General features: G+C 37.6%; 1 protein-coding gene across 1 annotated transcript in view; it reads right to left on the reverse strand.

Annotated features, from left to right (window-relative positions):
- Nucleotides 1-215: 215 nt before the first annotated feature.
- LOC140361469 (Krueppel-like factor 7) overlaps nt 216-20452 on the reverse strand; it is a 75079-nt gene continuing 54842 nt past the window's right edge. Inside the window, exons 3-4 of the mRNA XM_072447182.1 lie at nt 12387-12510; nt 216-2974 (exon numbers count right to left, since the gene is read on the reverse strand). Of these exons, the coding sequence (XP_072303283.1) occupies nt 2923-2974; nt 12387-12510 (176 nt within the window). The 3' untranslated portion in view covers nt 216-2922. The remainder of the gene's footprint in view (nt 2975-12386; nt 12511-20452) is intronic.

Genomic DNA, 20452 nt, shown 5'->3' on the forward strand with positions numbered 1-20452 from the left:
TAAATAAATAAGTAAATAAAGTTGAAAGGATTCATATATTGTAACTTGGGAAAATCAGTTGTTTGCTATCCAGCCTTGTAAGCTATTGCTATTGCTATATATTTTAGGCTTGAATTACTTAATTATTAAATATATTACATTTAATTAATCTATTAAATAATAATAATAACAATAATAATGATAATGTATTACTTAATGTATTAAATAATATAATAAATAATATTCCAATTAAATAAAATTCTAATTATTATTTTAGCAGTTGGATAAAATATTTACATCAGTGCAGCCAGATTTATATGTGTCATCTTTGACCACTTTGCCATCCTACACCTTGGGACGAGAACTTGCTGATACTATTCAAACCCATAAGTTACTACATCATTGAATCTTCCTTAAAGAGAGAAAGTAGGGACACATAATCCCAAGTCAGACATTCCATCCAAAAAAGGACGTTTTATGAATATCAAATTTTGAATAGGCCTTGAAGATGAGCAGATATTGAAATCCATATAACTCGTATTACGTTTCGCAAGGGACTCTGGCTTGAAAGCGTGTTAAAAAGTTCACAATGAAGCAACAATTGATATGCACTACGCACTTCCATATCACCGGTAAGATACAGCAATGTTGCATTCAAAACTGAAATGAACACATTGCCAAAAAACTGCTTCCACTGATATTACAAACCCAAAGTTAATCCCAACCTTTTTGTTCTCAGTCATGTTTTATTACGCATCGCCAAGCTGCCAGGTTGATTTGTGAGCACTTAACATTTTCATCTGGAAAATCTTAAGTCAAATGTGGCAAGGAATGACAAGCAGATGAGATCATTTGAGGTTGGCAGTTCTCTCAGACTGTCGGATGTTCCTTTATATCTACCCAAGCATTAACTGCGTAGGTTACCTCGTAGGGCATAGAAAGCCTAAGTTATGCTGTTTACTTTTTCAATAGGTCACAAAGTTAGAGGGAAAAAAATGTGGAAGCCAACTATGAGTAGAACAATGCTTTTAATTGAATTTCTACCACTTTGAAATTAAATCAAATTTGTTGTCACGTTAACTAAATGTATTGTGTCATGAAAACGGTTCTAGGTTAGTTATTTCCACCAAAAAAATACCGGTTTGGTGTTTAGTTTGATGAGACTTTTCAGAAAGTCTCGAAATATCCAATACAGCAAATTTTGGCAAAATAAATGTCCCAAAATGCTAGCTTGTTTCAATATGCTAACTTGTGATGATTTGCAAACAAGCTAGCGTAACTCCAACCACAAACGTTGACTGCTTCAATTGACATCCACAATGATCTTTTCTTGAAGACCTATGCCACCTGCTGATCCGCACAAAACCCTTTTAGAACGTTCCTAACTCTTACACACAATCGTAAATTCACATTGATTTTCTCATAACATTCCAAATGACTGAATGCATGTTGTGACCGTGCCTGGTTCTAGGCTTGGAAGAAGTCTGCAAGAATGTCCTCAGAAGTGCATAGGCCCGATTTAGTCTGGATTCTTGAGCTGCAAAATTGGAAGTGTTCTCTCAATGGCGTTGCGAATGGGACAAACTTTGTTAAAACCAGTCGCTAAGTTATGCCAATTACTCTCAAGTCCAAAGAGATCATTACCGGCATTATTAGTAGACACTTGTGTTTTTGGCTGAATCCTTTTCCTAGTTCTTCAAAATCATCTTTTTTTGAACAAACTATTTTTTCCTTCAAACAATATAGGCTTTACATACATCGTGTAATGTGCTAATTCGCAGTCAGCTAGCTGCTTCCGACGACTTGTGCATTGTTGGCTGTCCACGCTTTGATTACGACTTTCGGTGGATCCCCCTCGTGTTTTCGCTGCGTCAAGACAACTCATAGAAAAAAATAGAAGTCAATTGTGCAACAGTTTCTGGCAGAAGATCAAAATACCAAAGGAAAACGGCCCTTGGTAGCCATTTTGAATCACTATACTGATATTCTATCTAGGAGATGGAGTCCCAGAGTTGTAATAGTTTGCGTCATCTAGCTCTAGTATGGATGGTCCCAAAGCAATGCTAGCTCCCCCAGATGTGATCCAAAATGTCTTCACGTTCTTTGCATCAAGCCCCAAGTCTTCAGGGGGAAATCCAGTGTCTTTTCAAATTGATGCCTCAGTGAAGAAGGGTTTATGAATATCGAGATGAAACGATGTTGAATTATGATTATTCCAATGTAAGACTACACTAGAAAACAGGTAAATGTTAGCATTCTTGTTTGGGGTCATGGCTAGTTTCTTACACGTATGGTCCCCTTAAGACCTTACATTTGATTCAGCTTCATTTGTTTTTGGCAAATTTTGACAATGTGGTATTAAAACACCAACTTGTCAGACTTTTGTACTAACTTTTGATGTCAATAGTACCTACTTTTGGATTGGTTATAACTAGCCAATATCAAAATTATTATTCATATTGAAAAAGACAGGAAATACAGAAAATGTGACAGCGTTCAAGTACATCAACTGTAAATTTGATCCAATAACAACCTCATAATGGGAATAAGAACTCTTTGAGCCAATTTTAAACTTGAACATTTAGGCTAACCACTCTGCCAAGTCTCAAGGGGGCTTAAGATGAATGAATAATGCAATATCAGCAACTCGTGAGCTAAATTTACAAAGTTTGGTGAGAGAGGTTTGCGCAATGAAGGCTTGAAAAAAAGTCCATTGGCAAATAATTAAAGTATTCAGAGCTGCCAAGTGATCCACAAGTTGGGACCAGATGTTTTGGTGGTCCAAGAAAAAGACTATTCCAAGATCATGTCCATTTGAAACCCAAAAGTTACAAGTTTGGTTCATTGTCTTTAATCTCGAATCCATTTCTCCAAGTTTTTCCAAGTTTGATGCAAGTTTTGTTTTTCCTTCCCGCTTATTCTGACCGTCTCTCTCCCGACTCCTCAGATGTGCCTCTTCATGTGTAACGCCAAGTGATCTGACCTCGAAAAACACCTGCAACACATCAAGCAAGAGGAGAAAAATAGCTTGTTAGCATGGCAGGAAAAACCAAGTCGTCGGTGATGCTACACGCTGGAGTGCTGAACCGCTAATGCACACGTAATTAAAATATGTGTAACAATTTTATAATCAGCAATTTCCAGCCGTTGCTAATGGCTTCAGCTGCAGCGTGAATGGCCAGAGTGCTTCCAGATGGATGTGTTTGGGCAAAAAAGGGAGGGGAGTAGCAAAAAACATGTGTCAAAAAAAAAAAAAAAGATTAGCTGAATGGAAAGTGCTTGAAGGATGGGTGGTGTGTAGCTATACTTGTGAATCAAATAAATGTTATGGAGATGTTGCATAATGTTTGTGATGATTGCATTAAATTGACAAAATGTTAGCTCTTCAATGGTGCTTACGTACAGCAATACTAGTACATAGAGGAAACCTAAGCATGGCAATGGCTTTGGATAGGGAATGACTAATGGTTTTATGAATATAAGCTGCACCAACGGAATTTACGAAGAAAAAAAAAGTACATACTATAGGCCGCACCTGTTTATAAGCCGCAGGTGCCCACGTTGTAACATGAGATATTTAGACAGAAAGATGGTATACGGAAGTGATGCAAGGGGTTGTCTTTTTACCCAGAGGTTTTGTGGGCCGTAACTTTACATTTCGATGTGTCTAAATTCAGTTCCTCATTAGACTCATTTCTCAGAGAAAATGAGTCAGATTGTAATTAAAACACAGCATTTTGAATCTCAACATACAGAGAACACGTCTGAGCACCTACTGTCCCCTTTGTCCTTGACTTCTCTGTGTGAGCTGATTTACCTGTCTGTTTGTGTCTTCAGGTTTGGCTCTGCTCCTGCACATGTACTTAGCGAGTGAAGAGAGAGAGCTTCCTGATAGAGTGCCCCTAGAGGCCGTTAGCCCGTAAAAATCTATAAATCAGCCGTATCGTTGTATAGGCGGTAGTGTTGAAAGCATGTGGACAAAGTAGCGACTTAGTCAATTTTTTACGGTAATGTAATATAAGGAAAACTAAATCGTAAAAGTAGAGATTTTTATTTATATTTACTGTATATTCAGTGGTGAAAAGACCAAAAAAAAAAAACCTGTAGGCTTTTTTTTTTCTTTTTTATACAATGGATACTTTTACTCTTTTTTTTACTTCTATTTTTCAACGTTACATTCTACTATTAACTCCACTATATTTTTAAACTGGACAGAAAAGTATGAAAGGTCGAAATTACTGTTTGGTTTGAGTTTTTTTTTTGGGGGGGGGGTTGAGTTCAAGTGGTGGCTTTGAGCAAACACAAATATTTACATAAAATTCACAAGAAAAGTAAATCAATTGATTGGAATCTCCTCTTTCTCTAGACCTCCTGTTTAACTTTTGATGATCCCTCCTATGTATAATGCTACTAAGGTTGTCAAAAGTATAAAACAATCTGAAACAAATCAAAGCTTGTGTCGATACTGTTAAAAAAAAAAAAATCACAAGAATAGACAACATTTGTTTTCTTGTGATGGAGGAGGTGAGGATGGACTGCAGCATCATCTCCGCTGGCAGCTTTGATTTCCTCAGCTTCCGCAGAAAGTACATCCTCTGCTAGGCCTTCTTGATGAGGGAGCTGATGGTACTGGGTGATGGTGGTGCAGAGGAAGCGGAAGGAGTCTACGGCGGTGATGGGGGAGTCTGTTTGGGCGAGGGAGGGCTGGGGGGCTGTGACTTTCCTGAAGTCCACAATCATCTGATCTGAGGGAGTCGCATCACTCCTTCACTGTGAAACTCCTCCAGGTTTCTACTTTTTCCCAAAGAGGTTTGGTAGTTTTTCCTGGCCGAGAAGGAGGGTCTAAGGAGCATCTCCTTATGAACATCTGTTTTTTCATCGCCCCTCGAGGCAACTACTGTTGTGATTTTGGGCATTACAAAAATAAATTGTATTGAATTGAATCATCTCCATTGTCTTCTGGGCGTTGAGCTCCAGGTTGTTCCCGCTGCACCAGGACACCAGCCGGACCACCTCCCTCCTGTAGACAGACTCATCCCCGTCCGAGATGAGCCCGAGGGTGGTGTCGTCCGCAAACTTGATCAGTTTTATGAAGTCGTAAAGCATTAACTAGCAAATAATCAGCATTTACAACTCCCTAGTTAACTTTCAGCCACAGAAATAAAACCACTTATAAATATGTTGCATTTAAACCATCCCTATGCATCAACCACTTCTTTCTTAAAAAAACGTTCAATCGTATTGTTTTAATTTGGCACTCGAGCGATCATTTGTCGACAGAAGACATGTAAATCTGTTATCAGCTGCTTCAAATGACAGCATAAAATGGTAATGAGGCCGTTAAACATGTCTGGGTGAGTTAGATGGGATTGTTTCCGTAAACCCAAAAGCCGGCGGGTGCCATTGTCCCCGTCACTTTAAGCACGCAGGGCCCGCAGCGGCTACACATCATTAGCCTTGTTTTAATGCTAATTTGCTAATGCTCTTAACGACAAGCAATCTGCCCGGGTTCCCCTTAAATAAAAGGCAACATTGAGCAGCAGATTTACTTTGGGTTTTTCGGTGGAGCACTGGTTGACTGTGCTTTTTCTGGTGAGGAATCACAGTTTACAAATGGAAATGGTGTTTTGACTATTTCACTGTGTATATTGAATATTTTCAAGTCTTTATTTTTTTGTTACCAAATCAATAATTCAACATCAACTTATTTTTCTGTTTAGCTGTTTCTTTGCAAATGTTTTTAGAAGATAATAGTTTGGTCATTTCTAATAAACGACTACTCGTTGTTGGATATTATGTTTACAAGACAGAACCTTTTTTTTATAAGTCATAATAAATCCAGACCCAGGTCTAATTATTCAAACATAATAATTAATTATTTATATTTATTGTATTTTTTGTCAGCTCTCAGAAGCTGAGCAGGACAGAACCTGGTTAGTACTTGGATGGGAGACCGCTGGAACACCAGAAAATGGCTCTGGTTCCATGCATATTCACAATGACATTAATATTGGCCAATCCTTTACATCTCAACACTAGACTGTTTACTTGCCACGGCAAGTCGAACTTCACATCACAGCTGTTAACTGTTATTTTCTTTTTTGTTTATTTTTTGACAAGACCTCCGTTGAGAATCTGGACAGTGTTTTTGGCCCTGAGAGTGAGGAGAAGGAGGGTGGCCCAAGCAGTCAACTTAACCCGCTACCACACATCAGCTGTCTTACTGTCACACCTGCATGTATACAAGTTTTTTTTTTCTCTACTGGAGACAGATGGCAAAATATGACTCACGACTCGGGGGCATGACAGCAGCTGGCACTCCTTAACTCCCCCTGGTCCCCCGTTCACCCCCCCCTCGTCAGGATCATCCGTCTTTCTCTTCTTCGTTGTCACAGCGAGGAGCTGGGACTCTGGGTTGCTTTTTTTTTTTTACAACGATATTGGCCAAAGGGGATAAGCCCAATCAGTGTTCATTTTGACAATAAATGAATTTGATTTTAGTCAAGATTTGCCTAAATTTAAAAAGCTAGTTTTGGATTTATTTTATACAACATTGCACTGTTGTATTATCATTTTCAGTTATCAGCTAGTTAGTGATTATTTCAGTAAGAGACTAGTAAATGATTATTTTTTACAGAAATTAAATTCATAACAATAATTTATTTTGAATGTTGAGATTTTTCAAAGCAACAGTGGGAACTTTCTGAAGGTGGAAAGTTACCTGCATGATTCCATGCAAATAGAAAGTTAAAGATAAGATAAGATCAGATAAGATATAAAACCATATTTCTTGAGATATGCTTTAAAATAACAATAATACTAATAATAATGCATTGGATTTACAGTATTGTGTGCTTTTTTGTACACTCCTAGACGGTTTACACTGCATTATTCAGTCACTCTGTGATGGTGAGCTATACTGTAGCCACAGCTGCCCTGTGAGGCAGCCATTCTTACCACCATCAATGACTCACGCACACACTAGATCCATACAGGACAATGTGGGTGACGTGTCGGACACAACAGTTTGAACTTTAGCTCTCACTGTGGCACCTGCTTTTCCTCCCGTCCGACATCAGGCATTGGCCACTTTATGCCGTACAGAGGAATAATATAGCTAAAGGAACCATATGGAAACAAGCCGCTGGCCCCTCCAGTATGAGTCAGGTTTGGGGAGTCCACTCACAATACCTAAGTTATACAGTGCAATAAAAACACCAGATATGACAAACATGTTTTCATTTTAGTGTATGTTTCAGCTAAAATGTTTTGTACTAGGGCTTTCAGGGTCAACATTATGGTAACTATAGGTTTTTAGATGGAACATATTTATGACCAAAGTGTGTTATAAATGAAAATCTGAAATTGTGTATTCTTTTTGACATTTAAATTGAATGATACCACTGTCTTCATTATAAAAAGTCTTTTCACATTTTCACATGTCTTTTATGTGAATAGTCCAGAGAACTATTACCATGATCAAAATGCGACTACTTTTTAATGCCAATTAGACATAATTTGTCAAAATATCATTGTCCTATTGCACTGTTTCAAAGACGTTCTCTCACAAGTTCAAAACTCGATTGTTCATTGATTTTTGAGTTTTGACATCTAAAAAAGTTAATAAATCTGATTTAAAAATAAACGCCTTATTTTTTATGATGAAAATATAGTGTTTTATCATCATAATTTCAGCCCATGTTGACAAAGCCTGAATAAAATATATTAACGGGCAGTGTTCCGAGGTACAGTATTTACAGTCGGTCCAGCTGGGGCCCCATATTAAGATGACACGTCTGAAATGGGCCAACAATGACCAAGGTTTTTCAAAGTACCTCGGGTGACCTGGGACTCCTCTTTTTGTCTGAGCGTAACAAAGAACGTACATCATTCAAACAGGCGCAAATTCAATAATGGCCGCTGACTTAAATGGGGAATTAAAGGGGAGTCAATCTGTCTTGGGTGCATGTCCATATGGAGAGGTGGGACATTTTTTATCTCTACAAAGTGGCACAGGAAATAAGAAGACATTAAGCGTAAATGGGTTGGTAATGATGACTATTTTCAACAATTTTGTCATTAGAGAAGACCAAATTGAAAATGTATTAATTTAGCGTCATAAATCATGCATTAACAGCAGTGTCACATAAATGAAAATGACCATGCGCATTGCCAGTGTAATGCTTTGAGTGCATTGTCAATCTTGTGAGATGATGTGAAAGTGACAGACAGCATTTCATTTATATAATTTGGCCAACTAATTATTCAGGCAATTTACATATACGTTACTCTGTCAATGCTTGAAATGCAATGTTAATTATACAATGTTTGGCAATTTTAAGTATTTATCTATTGTACCATTTGACTGCAATATGAAATAGGGCAAAATGTATTTTCTAGAACTATCATAAGCAAATAATGCTAAATGTGTGTGCTCTTGGAAAAAACAATATGTATGTAATCATTCGACGTCCCAACATCAATGTGTTCATGCCACAATAACGATAAAACGTTTTCATAGGTGTACCTTAATTATCTTTTTTGATTCTTTGGGAAGACATGAAAAAAGTCTGTTTCTTCTTGGCAAATTGCTGATGAATGATGAATGTTTAATTTGCAAAGTAGAACTCTCAGTGTGTAATATTAAACATAATCCCTCTCAGGTTCCATGCTGTCACCGTGACCTACACGTCCAACAAATCCAACACTTCCGCACAAGATTATGAGAAATTCAGACTTGAGTTTGTGTTCGAGCCCTAGTTTCTGAGACACAATAATGCAGCATAAGCCAATTATAAGCCAAGTATAACATTTCATTGATTTGCCAAATTTTTATGTTGCTTTTTTTATGTTTATGATAACGCTTTAAAAAAATATCATAACTATTATAAGATGTTAATAAGCATAGTTATCTATCACCACTATAGAGGCTTTTACAAACACTGTACATGGTTTGTTAAAACACTTTTGGTTAATGGCTTATTAACATTTATAACTAGTGCTTATATAAATAGTTTAGTAAGAAACATAAAAAAAGCGTTAACGATTATTTTATGATTTTGTTTCATTAAAAAAAGAAGCATGGTCCATGGAAATTGACAATTCCAGAGTCTCCAGTCCATTAACTTCACATATCAACGCTTTAAAGTTTATACTATGTATTTACATATATAAAAATATTCAGTAAAACAAGCCATAAGAATAGACAGGCCTATCACCATCTGGTCTGGATAAAAAGGACCGCTTTTTCAAATGTCACATCTGATTGATTGAAACGTAGCTTGCTATTGTAGCTCGCAGAACATATTGTACGTTGTCACTTTTATTATGGGTAAAATTAAATGCAGCGTAGACACTGGAAAATATTGTCTCTCCAAAATGCCACCTGGGTCCCTGAACACAGCGCGAGATATTGCCGTGAGGTCCCTGAAGCAGGCGTGGAGCAGGCAGCGGTAATTAAAACACAGCTAAAGATTTTTTAAAAGTCAATAGCAGTCACTGGATGCTTGATGGTTTTTGGCCCTTGCTAATTAAAATACCAGAGAATTAATAAGACAAATTAGACCAAATCAACCTTAGTAATGGGATGAAGGTAGCGGCATTAGCTACGGAGTGTAATTAAAAGGTAAACAGGAGAGGATTGGAAGAAGGAAGGGAGAAGTTTGTGGAGATCTAAAGCCAATATGAAGTTGAAGGACGTTGGGAGGACAGGTCAGGGAGGATGAGACAGGAATTATCCAGGTTTAAGGGATGGGCTGTGCAATCACTGCGAGGCATTCAGGATCATAGGAATGCCCAAAGCTATATCAGTGTTTGCTTCCAACGGGAGGTTAGAGGAAGAGGTGAATACCACAACTTTACTTTTGTGAATTTTCTGTAGTATTGTGTACCATGCTGAGTTTAATTTGGATTTCTTTTTTTTTTTTTTGTCAAATTCCATTTCAAGCCGCAATCTTCTGCAATGATGAGGCAGCAGTGGTGCAATAGGTTTAGCATCTGTATTTAAGTGATGGGCAATCAATACCAAAATATCAATATAGCAATACTGACTGAGGTATTGAAACAGATTGGTTCTTGTGCATTTTTTTTATACCTAAGTTAAAAAAAAGCTTTTTTAATCTATTATTCATTTATTTATTTTTACCAATATATTTTTATTTTTAATACATGGTTTATATTTAAGTTTATGTGCACATATATTTTGATCAGTTTGAAAATAATGATACATCAAGGTAATGCTTTTAAAGTAGAGTTTTAATGCATTTTAACACAAAACAGATTTCACACATTTCAGCTATCATTACAATTAGGAAAAGCAATGTTCTTAGTGATAATGTATTGTAATGTTACTTTAACAAATATTAGCATATACTAAGTGATAATAACTACATTTTTCATATTTTATATGATGCCAGTGATTATCTATCTGTAACTCCCTTTCCGCTTTGTGTTCATTGATTGTTGATTTATTTTAGTGAGACTTGGCTAATGAATGAAGCTCTGTCGTTTTAAGGAATCCGGAACAGTGGGTTTTGGGAAAAGGGACAAACCATTCTCACACATTAGAGAAAATTGCAGAAAGATTTGCAAACCTTTTCCTCCTTTTTTGACTTGTGTTCAAAAGTGCATTCACATGTAAGGTGTACTATACTAATCCTTTGTGAGGGAAATTCATTCTTATTTGCATTTGACCCATCCTTCAATGCCGCTGGGGCAAACTGTCAGGAGTATTGAACAGCTGGCGTACAGCGCTAGTCAACCCAACTCCAGATCTTAGGCTCAGCTTGGTATTTATTGTGGATGTTTTGGGTTGATGGGGGAAACGGAGTAAACCCTGCACAACATGGGGAGAAACAAGCAAACTCTGCACAGACAGACCCGGTTGTGCTCAGTGCCCAGGCAACTGTGGATGGCATGAGGTAGGGTTTAATGTCAAATACATTTTCAAATCAGCAGAACAGTTATGTATTGAGCTGATTAGCGGATACTCAAAGTTAGCAATAGTTTTGCAAATAAGTCTGCAAAACTCTAAAGCCTGTCTAAAATGGCCTCCCCAAACTTAACATTCCACAGGAGCGATGAGGGTCGGCCTCAGCGGATTGTGCACTCTTGTTACTGCGCTTCTTCTGATGCAAAGAGGCTGCTTGCAAATCAAGGCCAGGGCTTTAAGATTCCACAAAACACTATTAATATGCTGCATGGGACCTCGGATGGGGACAGCGTGCACCCCTTTTCCCATTTCCAAATAAAAGTGTGCCGCAACAGGTTGGAGACATTTGTAATCCTGCCAGCAATGCCAAAATTGGGTCAGTACCAAGTGCAGACGGGCCATGTTTGCTGCATAGTTTTGCTTTTGTAAAATATATACAAAACAATGGTTAAAAGAGGTTTGCGACTGTGAAAAGCATCAAATAGGTTTAGGAAAGCAGAATGAAAAAAAAGTTAAAGGTAAGGGATGTGTTTTGACAGAGCTGTCAGTGGTTGCACTTTAAAGGATGGGAAACGGAGGTGGGAGAGAGTGCTTGTGTACATACACAAGCACGGGAGATGTGGAGGTATTATTTTAGAAGAAGAGGCAGTAGGAGTAGTAGTGGGGGTTGTAGTTGTAGTAGTAGTAGAAGTAGTAGTGACAAAATACAAAAGCACAAAACACGATTGCTGTTTGAATTGTAATTGGAAACATGAAAATTTATACAAATGTGTGAATATTTATATACATTTTTATGTGCCATTTAGAATATTTCGAAGAGAGGGAGGCGGGGCTCATGCAGATGTTAAGATGGAATGTATGATTATTATTATTATTATCATTATCAGTAACAATAGAGCAGGGGTTTTGAAAAAGATCCAAAAACATTATATGTATTCGATGAGAAGAGGAGCAAAGGGCGACCGCCATGTAATGCAGTCATTCATTTGAGTTCAGCTCTTAATGTTATTTGATATAATTGCAAGGTCATAGTTGCTCTATTGCCATTGGAAACCTTAAATTGCACTTAACTTAGTAGCAGGAGTACTTTATACTCACATATATATATATATATATATATATATATGGTGCTTCTTCTGTTGGAGTGTGTGAGTACGTTTGTGTGTGTGTGACTGCTTCTGAATGTGGGTTGTGTGGTTGTCTGGGTCAGGTGGGGGGGCCATTGGGTGGGATCTGAGTTGTAGTAGTAGTAGTAAGAGTAGTAGTAGTAATAGTAATCACTCAAAATAAATAAGTTTGTCATATTCACTATTTAAAAAAAAACCTTTGCCAATCACTCTCACACCCCTTAACCATGGTGTGTGAAGTGTCGTGCTCAGATACATAATGGTCAGAGCTGGAATTAAACTGGTTATCACTCATATGAGCACTTAAGCTTTTATTTGAACAGAAAATAAACCAGAAGAATGTTGCTCACCTGTCACAGTGGTTGCATTTGAAAGGCTTGGCGCCGGTGTGCTTGCGGTAATGCCTGGTCAGCTCATCACTGCGGGCGAACCTCCACTCACAGCCCTCCCACGAGCACTTGTACGGCTTCTCACCTGTAGGGGGCGACACACACAAAAGCACATCTGCATTTAGTCTCAGTACAATCAGTACAAGTCAATAGTATGTTAGTGCTATTTAAACATTAATAATTTTTCTCTTGATAAAATACATTTAAATTTGTTTTTATCAAAGTGTACAGTAAAAAAAAAAACTGTATTGCTTGTTTATATTATTTCACAATTACGGTACGTTTAGGGTAAGGATTAGGTTTAGGATTAGGGCTTTTGAAGATGGAGCGCCAGTCCCGCCCTGCAACGTAATTCTGAACATTTAGGGAGTCCCTTTCATTTCAAGTACCGGTAACTAATTCTCAGTGGTGGTTGATTAGTTTATTGCTAGCAACATTGTTTATTTTCCACTTTTTAATTTTTATTATTGCTGGCTAATGCTACCTGCAACACTTGAAACTAGAGTCGTAGCAGCAACAGAATTGCAATGTAAAAAATCCTGAATGAACACAATGTTAGTTCAACATAGCAGCTGACAATTAGCGTTCTTTATGGTCATGTTTTCTTGTAGTTCTTTTCATAGACTGAAGTTGAACAGTGAGTCGCTAAAGCTCCAGCAGCTGGTATGTTTCTTGCTGAACATGCAAAAAAAAACCCAGCAGGGACAAGGAGCCAGAGGAAAAGGTTACAAGCGTATTATTATTAGGGACAGATAGCAATACCTCCTGTTAACATTCAGCCGAAATGAAGCAATTTGGACTCAGCCAGTTTGTAAAAGTGATAGCGTTTATTGCAGAAAGAAATTCAAACGCACTAGCAGCCAAGTGTGGAATGGAGGTAGAACACAACTCAAGTCATACTCCTATTATGTGAAAAAGAAATCCTTTCAAATGATTTGTTTTGTAATAGAGTTGAAATTAATCAAAAATACCTGATTTGAAAAGATATAGTTCTCTGACCATAAGATCTTCAACTAAAATATATAGATCTTCAACTAAAAATGCCATATTTAAACCTTTAATTCAAACAATTTGGTAAAAATTGTTCAATTTTCACACACACTACGGTTTAAGTGTCTTGCCAAAGGACACAACAACATTATGTACTGTTGGGAGCCGGAATTCAACCACTGACTTTTGTGTAATTGGGCTACTGTCACCATAGTGAAAACAAAAAAAAATGTAACTTCAGATTATTTTTACTTTCATTGTAAACTGTAAAAAATATTGTAAACTCCTTAGAAACAGAAAAAGGTCCTTTGACTTCTTGTTCAAAACTGCAGAACTGATAAGCCTTGTCATTTACAGTTTTTCTGGCTATTTTTTAGTACAGAGATGTGGGCGGGGATAGGGGGTGGGTGCAAGCAGTCATTTTCTGAGCACTCGAACCTCAGTTGAAGGACAATACAGATGATTTCCCAAACATGCAGGAATGAATCAAATACAACTTTGAGTAAACTAATGACAAGGAAACACTGCTGTAACGAGGTTAAAAGTTCATTCAAGCAGATGATTGCATAATATGTCCCCTTTAACAGTGGTCTCGGAAACAGAAGATAAAACAATAACAGTGTATTTGTCTATATACTATATGCTTGCCCCAGACACTATCTGGTCCATGCCTTAAGCAGCAGTGCATGGCGGTTGTGACAGGACGGGGGGCAGGAGAGGGGGATAATTAGGCCAGGGGGGAAATGTCAGAGCCCCCATGGAGAAGCAGCTGTGTCCAGCCTAAGAACACGTCCGTCTCATACCATCTGGGGCACTGAAAAAACAGCTTTCAATATGTGCTCTTATCAAAGCAACACAATCAATATCCTCAGAAGTTCAGTCTGCACCATCTGCAATCAGAACACACTCATTTGAATGGATTTAATGGGAGAGAATGCTGACAACTTCTATTTTATTACTGTTATGTTTTGTTTATTTGGTTGTGTTTTAGATTTTGTCCGAAATCCTGATTTAAACTGTAGAAAATGTAGACATAAAATTGTTACTCGACTTTCAGCATGTTTTTCTCACAAACATCTAAACAACTTTTATACAAAACAATACAATTATTTCTAGGAATTTTAATCCATGAGAAATCTACTAGGATTCTTTGTTTGTTAGGTGAGAGTTTTTTAATAAGTTGTTTCGCGAGCCCGCCAGTGTCAAAAAACGAGATCCTAAAATAAAATAAAAATGTATTTTTCCTGTTTTCGCGGATTTTCCGCAGTTATTTTGGCCTCAATAAAAACAAAAATAAAAATGTATTCTGCACCTGCAACTCCGACACTGAGATCACTTGCTGGCCGCTGGCCGGAGCTGGCCAGAGCCCCGGCGCACAAGCGTCCACTCTCCCTCAATCGTTCAGTTTTATTTGTTTCTTTTGTGTTTCTTGTGTTGTCAGATGTGTGTAACCGTGTGTATTCCTCATTCGTTTGTGTTTGAGGTGGTGTTTTGGGTGTGTTTTGTCTGAATCTTTGTGTTGTTTGTTCCTGTTAGCCGCGAGTTGGGAGCTAGGCTAGGCTAGCGCCTTGTTTGTTGTTCTCGGCCTCTCTGCGGCTTATTATTTGGTGTTGTTCTGTATTTCTTGACCCGTGGGTTGTGTGGGTCGTGTGGGGTGTGTTTTATGGTGGTTTGGTGTTAGTTTTCGGAATTTTTGTCACTTTTGCCAGCTTTTGCCTCCAGCTAGGCTGAGCCCCGGAGGCTAAGCTGTTAGCTCCAGGGGTTGAGTTCTGAATCAAAGTAAATTTAAAAGAAAAGGGTGGGCAAATCAAAAAATAAAAGTGAATAAAAGCAAATAAAAACAAAGAGTGTGTTGCTCTGTCTAATATGACCAGTTTTTGTTGAAATAAACCTGTTTAATGAAAAGTTCTCAAATAAAGAATAATCAATACTTCAGAATATTCTTTATTTTCAATTTCTTGCATTGATAACTATAATTATGTAGATATTGTAGAGAGGTGGTAGTAGGGCCTATATTCTAAGAATCCAAGAAAATTATTTAGAAAAAAGAAATATTTTTAAATTCAACTCCGACTTCTGGATGGTAGAGATTTGATTTGATAACGTGAAAATAACATTTTATTTTTATTCCGTCCTCCCCTCTTGAAAAATGCTAAGGAAAGTCTGTGAAACAACAAATAAAAAAAACTCTCGCCTTATTTTAAATTTCTAGTCAGCAAATTATACACACACAAAAATCAGAATATTATGAAAAACCACCAGCTTGCAAGCCTCAACTGCGAATGCATCAATATTGAGGGGAACAATAACAATCTTGACCTAAAATTGCAAGGGGAGGGGCGGCCATATTGGAGTGGTAACAGGAGCAGAGTAAAATTATCGGGTGACGAGGGAAAGGTGGCGAGAGCGACGAGGTGCGAAACAAACAAGAAAGAAACAAGGCTGATGTCAACACTGAATAACAAAACAAGGCATAATAACTCAATGTGGTTACATCCTTTAATACAGAGAGAAATTATGCTTTTTTCCATTGAAACTTAAACATTCTGCACACATTCTTTTTTAACTACATCATAATGATTTATTCCTCATAAAAACATACATGCTTAGCCTCATTTATACATGGTTTGAGTTATCCTCCATATTTAAGTCTATTTTCCTCTCAAAACGCTTGGTCCCACTGCATGATGTCATCAAGTGGTGTCCAGGAAGCGCTCTTTTGTGTGTGTTTTTAAAGTCCCCACACACTAACCAAACTTTCTCTGATCATTTCAGCACTCAAATCATCTTCACTATGCAACTAACCAACTCGAAACTAGTAGCTAGTTTTTCTGTCTTATTTATTCTCTCCTCGCTGCATCAATAAGGTTTTACTCACTTCCAAAATAAGCACTGAAACGACCAAATTTCAAAACAGCTCCCCCCAAAAATACAACTTGATATTTGTACTACTCATATTTAAAGGACAAGTATTGATTAGTTGTATTTTTGTCCTTAGTAAACTAATTATAATGCATTAAAAATCACTTCTTATTTGTTTAGAAGCACTTATACAGCGTTTAATAGCATTTAACATTTGGTTATAAACATTTTATACATGGTTGATTAACACACACATGTTTTAACATTTACAAGGTATTATAAGCATCTACAAATACTAGTAATCGTTTAGTGCTTATTTGTTTAAGTACATAACTAGTAATTATTAATGCCATGTAAGTTTACTAAGGAACCTTATTTTATAGTGTGATTGTTTGGTTCTTTAAACATGCCTTAAATGCCTCTGCTTTGGAATATCATATTTTGGAACACTGTGTAATAAAAGCACACATGACTTTCTATCAGTCGGGTGTTTCCCACGTCAGGAATTGAGTTAGAGCTCAATCTACTGGGAGCAGATAAAGAGACCTAGCTTGTCCCGACATGCTAATGTAGGCACATAGTTATAATGAATGTGATTTGAGGCAGAAATGATCAGTGGTGATTTATGGACTGTAAAATGACATTTTAAAATTTCATTTTTTACCAATACATATATTTTTTTATTTCTTAACACTTGTACGACATGTCATTTAATAGCCTTAAAAAAGCATACACAAATATTAGATTCATAATGATATACTTTGTTATGCTTTTTGTACTGAAACACTGCCCAAATGTTGGCGGACGCTGCCACACATCCCTCACTTATAGCAGCAGCCCCAAAAAGCAGCAGGTCTGGGCTGCTCTGCTCCGGCCAATCAAATCCCTGGAGCCCGCGATGCCTTTGTTGCCTGGTAACCGGAGCAAGGACGTGCTCAGAGTATGTGTGTGTATGTGTGTGCGTATACGTGTGTGTGTAACATGAGCAGGCAGCAGTCTTCAGTGCATCTGGCTGGATCTGGCTACGGCACGGCGCCATGCTAGCGGCCAATTACCGAGCACGCCGCAGAGCACGGAGGCAGTTTCCATAGCGACGGCGCGTGAGGGGCGGGGGGAGGGGATAGAGGGGGGAGGGAGGGAATCTTGTAGGAGCGCTGTTGAAGGAGGAGTGGAGGAGGCACTAGTAAAACCATGTGTACTTTTTAAACTGTTTAAATGTACTGTATTTATTGTAGTAATCATACTGTTTTTTGAGGGGGGAAACACATTTTAAATGTCAAACATTATGCATTTTTCTGAGTGTGAAATTATAATTTCAGCCCACTTCGGATGGGATTAGTTTACCTATGGACCTCGGGTAAATTGAAATTTTTCCACATTCCATGGAATTGTCCATGTCTGTGAAAATTCCTTCAATCCTTACTGCATTTCAGTAAACTCAGAGCTCCTCTGGTCATTCTAGTCCAGTGTCAATGTTCACATCTTTGAGTCGCTGCGCTCCATTTTTGGTTCAGATTTGAACTAATTCAAAGGTTTTAATTCGCCACCATTCTCCAATCTAATGATTGTGTTTTCTACAATTAAAAAGTAAAAGACCCAAAGCGAAGTATCTAAATACAACCCCGTTGTTGAGCCATTGAAAAGTTTCAATGCTTTTGGCATAAAGTTTAGATTGAGGGACTGTGTCAGTGTGAATGGTTTTCCAATCGGAAAAAGAACGAGCAGTGGATTAGTTTCTGTACATTAAAAAGTAACAACATAAAAATGTAGTTAATGTATTAACCCTGACAGGGTTATTACATTTGCCGTTAATAAAACATTGTCTTGGATGAAGTTGGTTTCTGAAATGTTTCCCAAGTTTCCAAGAAGGAATCCCCAGATGTGAGGCTGTTCCAGTGTGAATTTACAAGTTGAACGCAGCATGGAATTCTCACTGACTGTGGTAGAACAAATATAATCGCTGGGATGTCATTCTGATCCTTAATCGCAATAACATGGTAACAAACAACTTGTCATGTTACACTGCATGTACTTAACGCTAAAGACAAACCTGAAATAGAAACACTAGTGACTCAAATTAATTAAAAGGTTCTTTGTCAACCCGCCATTTCCAGATTAAAACCTGTAAAAACAAGTATTACTTATCCCGTGCAAACGCTCACAGATGTTGTTGGCTAGTTTATATTTGACAGACATTCTTAGGTGGCTCTAATCCCATCCGAATAGGGCTTTGTTGATGTCACAGTGGAGAAACTTGATAAACAGGCACTATGTCACTTTTATGGTGTGAGGATCTGCCGCCTGCTTGTCTCCATGGAGTCACTGGAGACACTTAAGAGTTTAAAGTCCTATTGTGGAACATTCCAGGCAACGCACTAACATCACCATGAATGTGGAGCCTGCACTAGAAATGTTACATAGTGCACAAGTAAATGTATAATTGAACTCCTAACACTTTAATTCCGTAGTTATTAAGCCGGAATCATTCTTAATAATGTATTATGAATTAAGTTGTGTTCATGCTTTATTAAGGCAAATCAAATTGATGATACAAATTATTCTAAATATTGTAATTACTTTATTCTTGTAGAAATTCAAATGTAGTACAGGTAGAAAGTACCCGTTATAAACAATGTCAAACTTGCTAAGCTTTAGTGACGCCAACTTGAGCACAGACGTGATCAGAAAAGGTTTTCCAGCTATCATTTTAGAAAGAAGATGAAACATTACAACAACGGGTAAAACTTAAATGTTAGCAAAGTTCAGGGACCTTTAGTTGTTTGATTTAGTTTTGTCTCATCTGTGTGCTGTATCCTTGGTAAAGACCATAGTTTGTACATTATTTTATGTTTTGCCCTTACAATTACATTAACTTATTCTACTACTAATTATAAATGAGATGTTATGTCCAGTTTCTGTTAATGATTTTTTTTGTAACTGACTAGTCTAACAATTGTTTCTATTGGACATTGAGACTATTTTTTGGTTGAAATATGGCGACTGAAGGCTTCTAGATAGAGAATATTGAGAATAAAGTGTATTTTTGATAACAATCCATACAGTGTGTGTTTTAGGGTCTGTTTAGTCCAAAGAGCCATAACATTCAATTCTTTTATCTACAGTCGATTAATTGTTGCATTCCTACTTTAACGTGAAATACTGTTGTACTCTTACTTGAGTCATTTCTTGGACCGTGACTTCAGTATTATTATATTTGAAGTAACCTTAGCCTTACTTGAGTACAATTTTGGTTATTCTGCCACGAGCAAATTCTTAAGTCTAAAATCTTGTAAGAACGTGGTTGAAGGAGGAGTAGAAAGCCGAGACTCACACTCAGCTACGACACCTCTACCAATATGCTGCCACGTCTCCTAGCAACAGCCCCCCCCCCCCTCATCCTCCTCTGGGCCCCCCCTCCCGCCTCCTTGTGCAAACAGCCGGTGGAGCAGGTACACTTTGCTCTCACACATTTAGGAAGAGGATACTTCTAAAACACTAGACTTCACTACTTTAAGGCAGTGTGTGGACAAAACAGCACAGAAAGGATTTTCTGGATTGTCAATGGTAATGTGTTTCTAGAGGAGTAGCAGTGTTGGATGTTTGAGCGTCCTGGATATAAGCTCTTGATGCAGCTTTTTGGTGCGTTTCTAAAAGTGCTTGATTTACCTTAAATTATAATTTTGTATTTTCCAAACAGAAAATTGCAATTCTATCAAAATCCTAAATAAAAGATCACGATTAACTTAAGGATGTAGTTATTATGTGGGCGACTGCAGAGAACAAACGTGTCTCAGTGCATGGGATTCTTGGATTAGTTTCATTCTTCTCTCAGATGTTGATGCCCCTGGACTGGAAAATGTTTATGCATAATTGGCTTTTTATATACATATTTTGTATTTTTAACAAAACACACAAAAATGTCCTGCAGTGACACTTAATAGAATGAGTCAGAGTGTGACAGTGACAGTTAATAAAGATGCTGGCATAAGGATGAGTATATATTTTTTTCTCATTTATTTTTACTAAAATGTACACCTTTAAATCCAAAAGGGGGCTGTAATCCAGAGTGTGTCCTGCGGTGCGACATGAAAAATCACATCTTTAAAAAGACTTCCACAAAAACCAGAAGGAGCTCATCTGTCATTTATGCCCCAGGACAAGCTCTGGGCTTCAGG

This window comes from Eucyclogobius newberryi, unplaced genomic scaffold (genome assembly GCF_026437365.1).
Source record: "Eucyclogobius newberryi isolate DKJ021-1_F unplaced genomic scaffold, fEucNew1.0.hap1 SCAF_1, whole genome shotgun sequence".
Classification (NCBI taxonomy): Eukaryota; Metazoa; Chordata; class Actinopteri; order Gobiiformes; family Gobiidae; genus Eucyclogobius; species Eucyclogobius newberryi.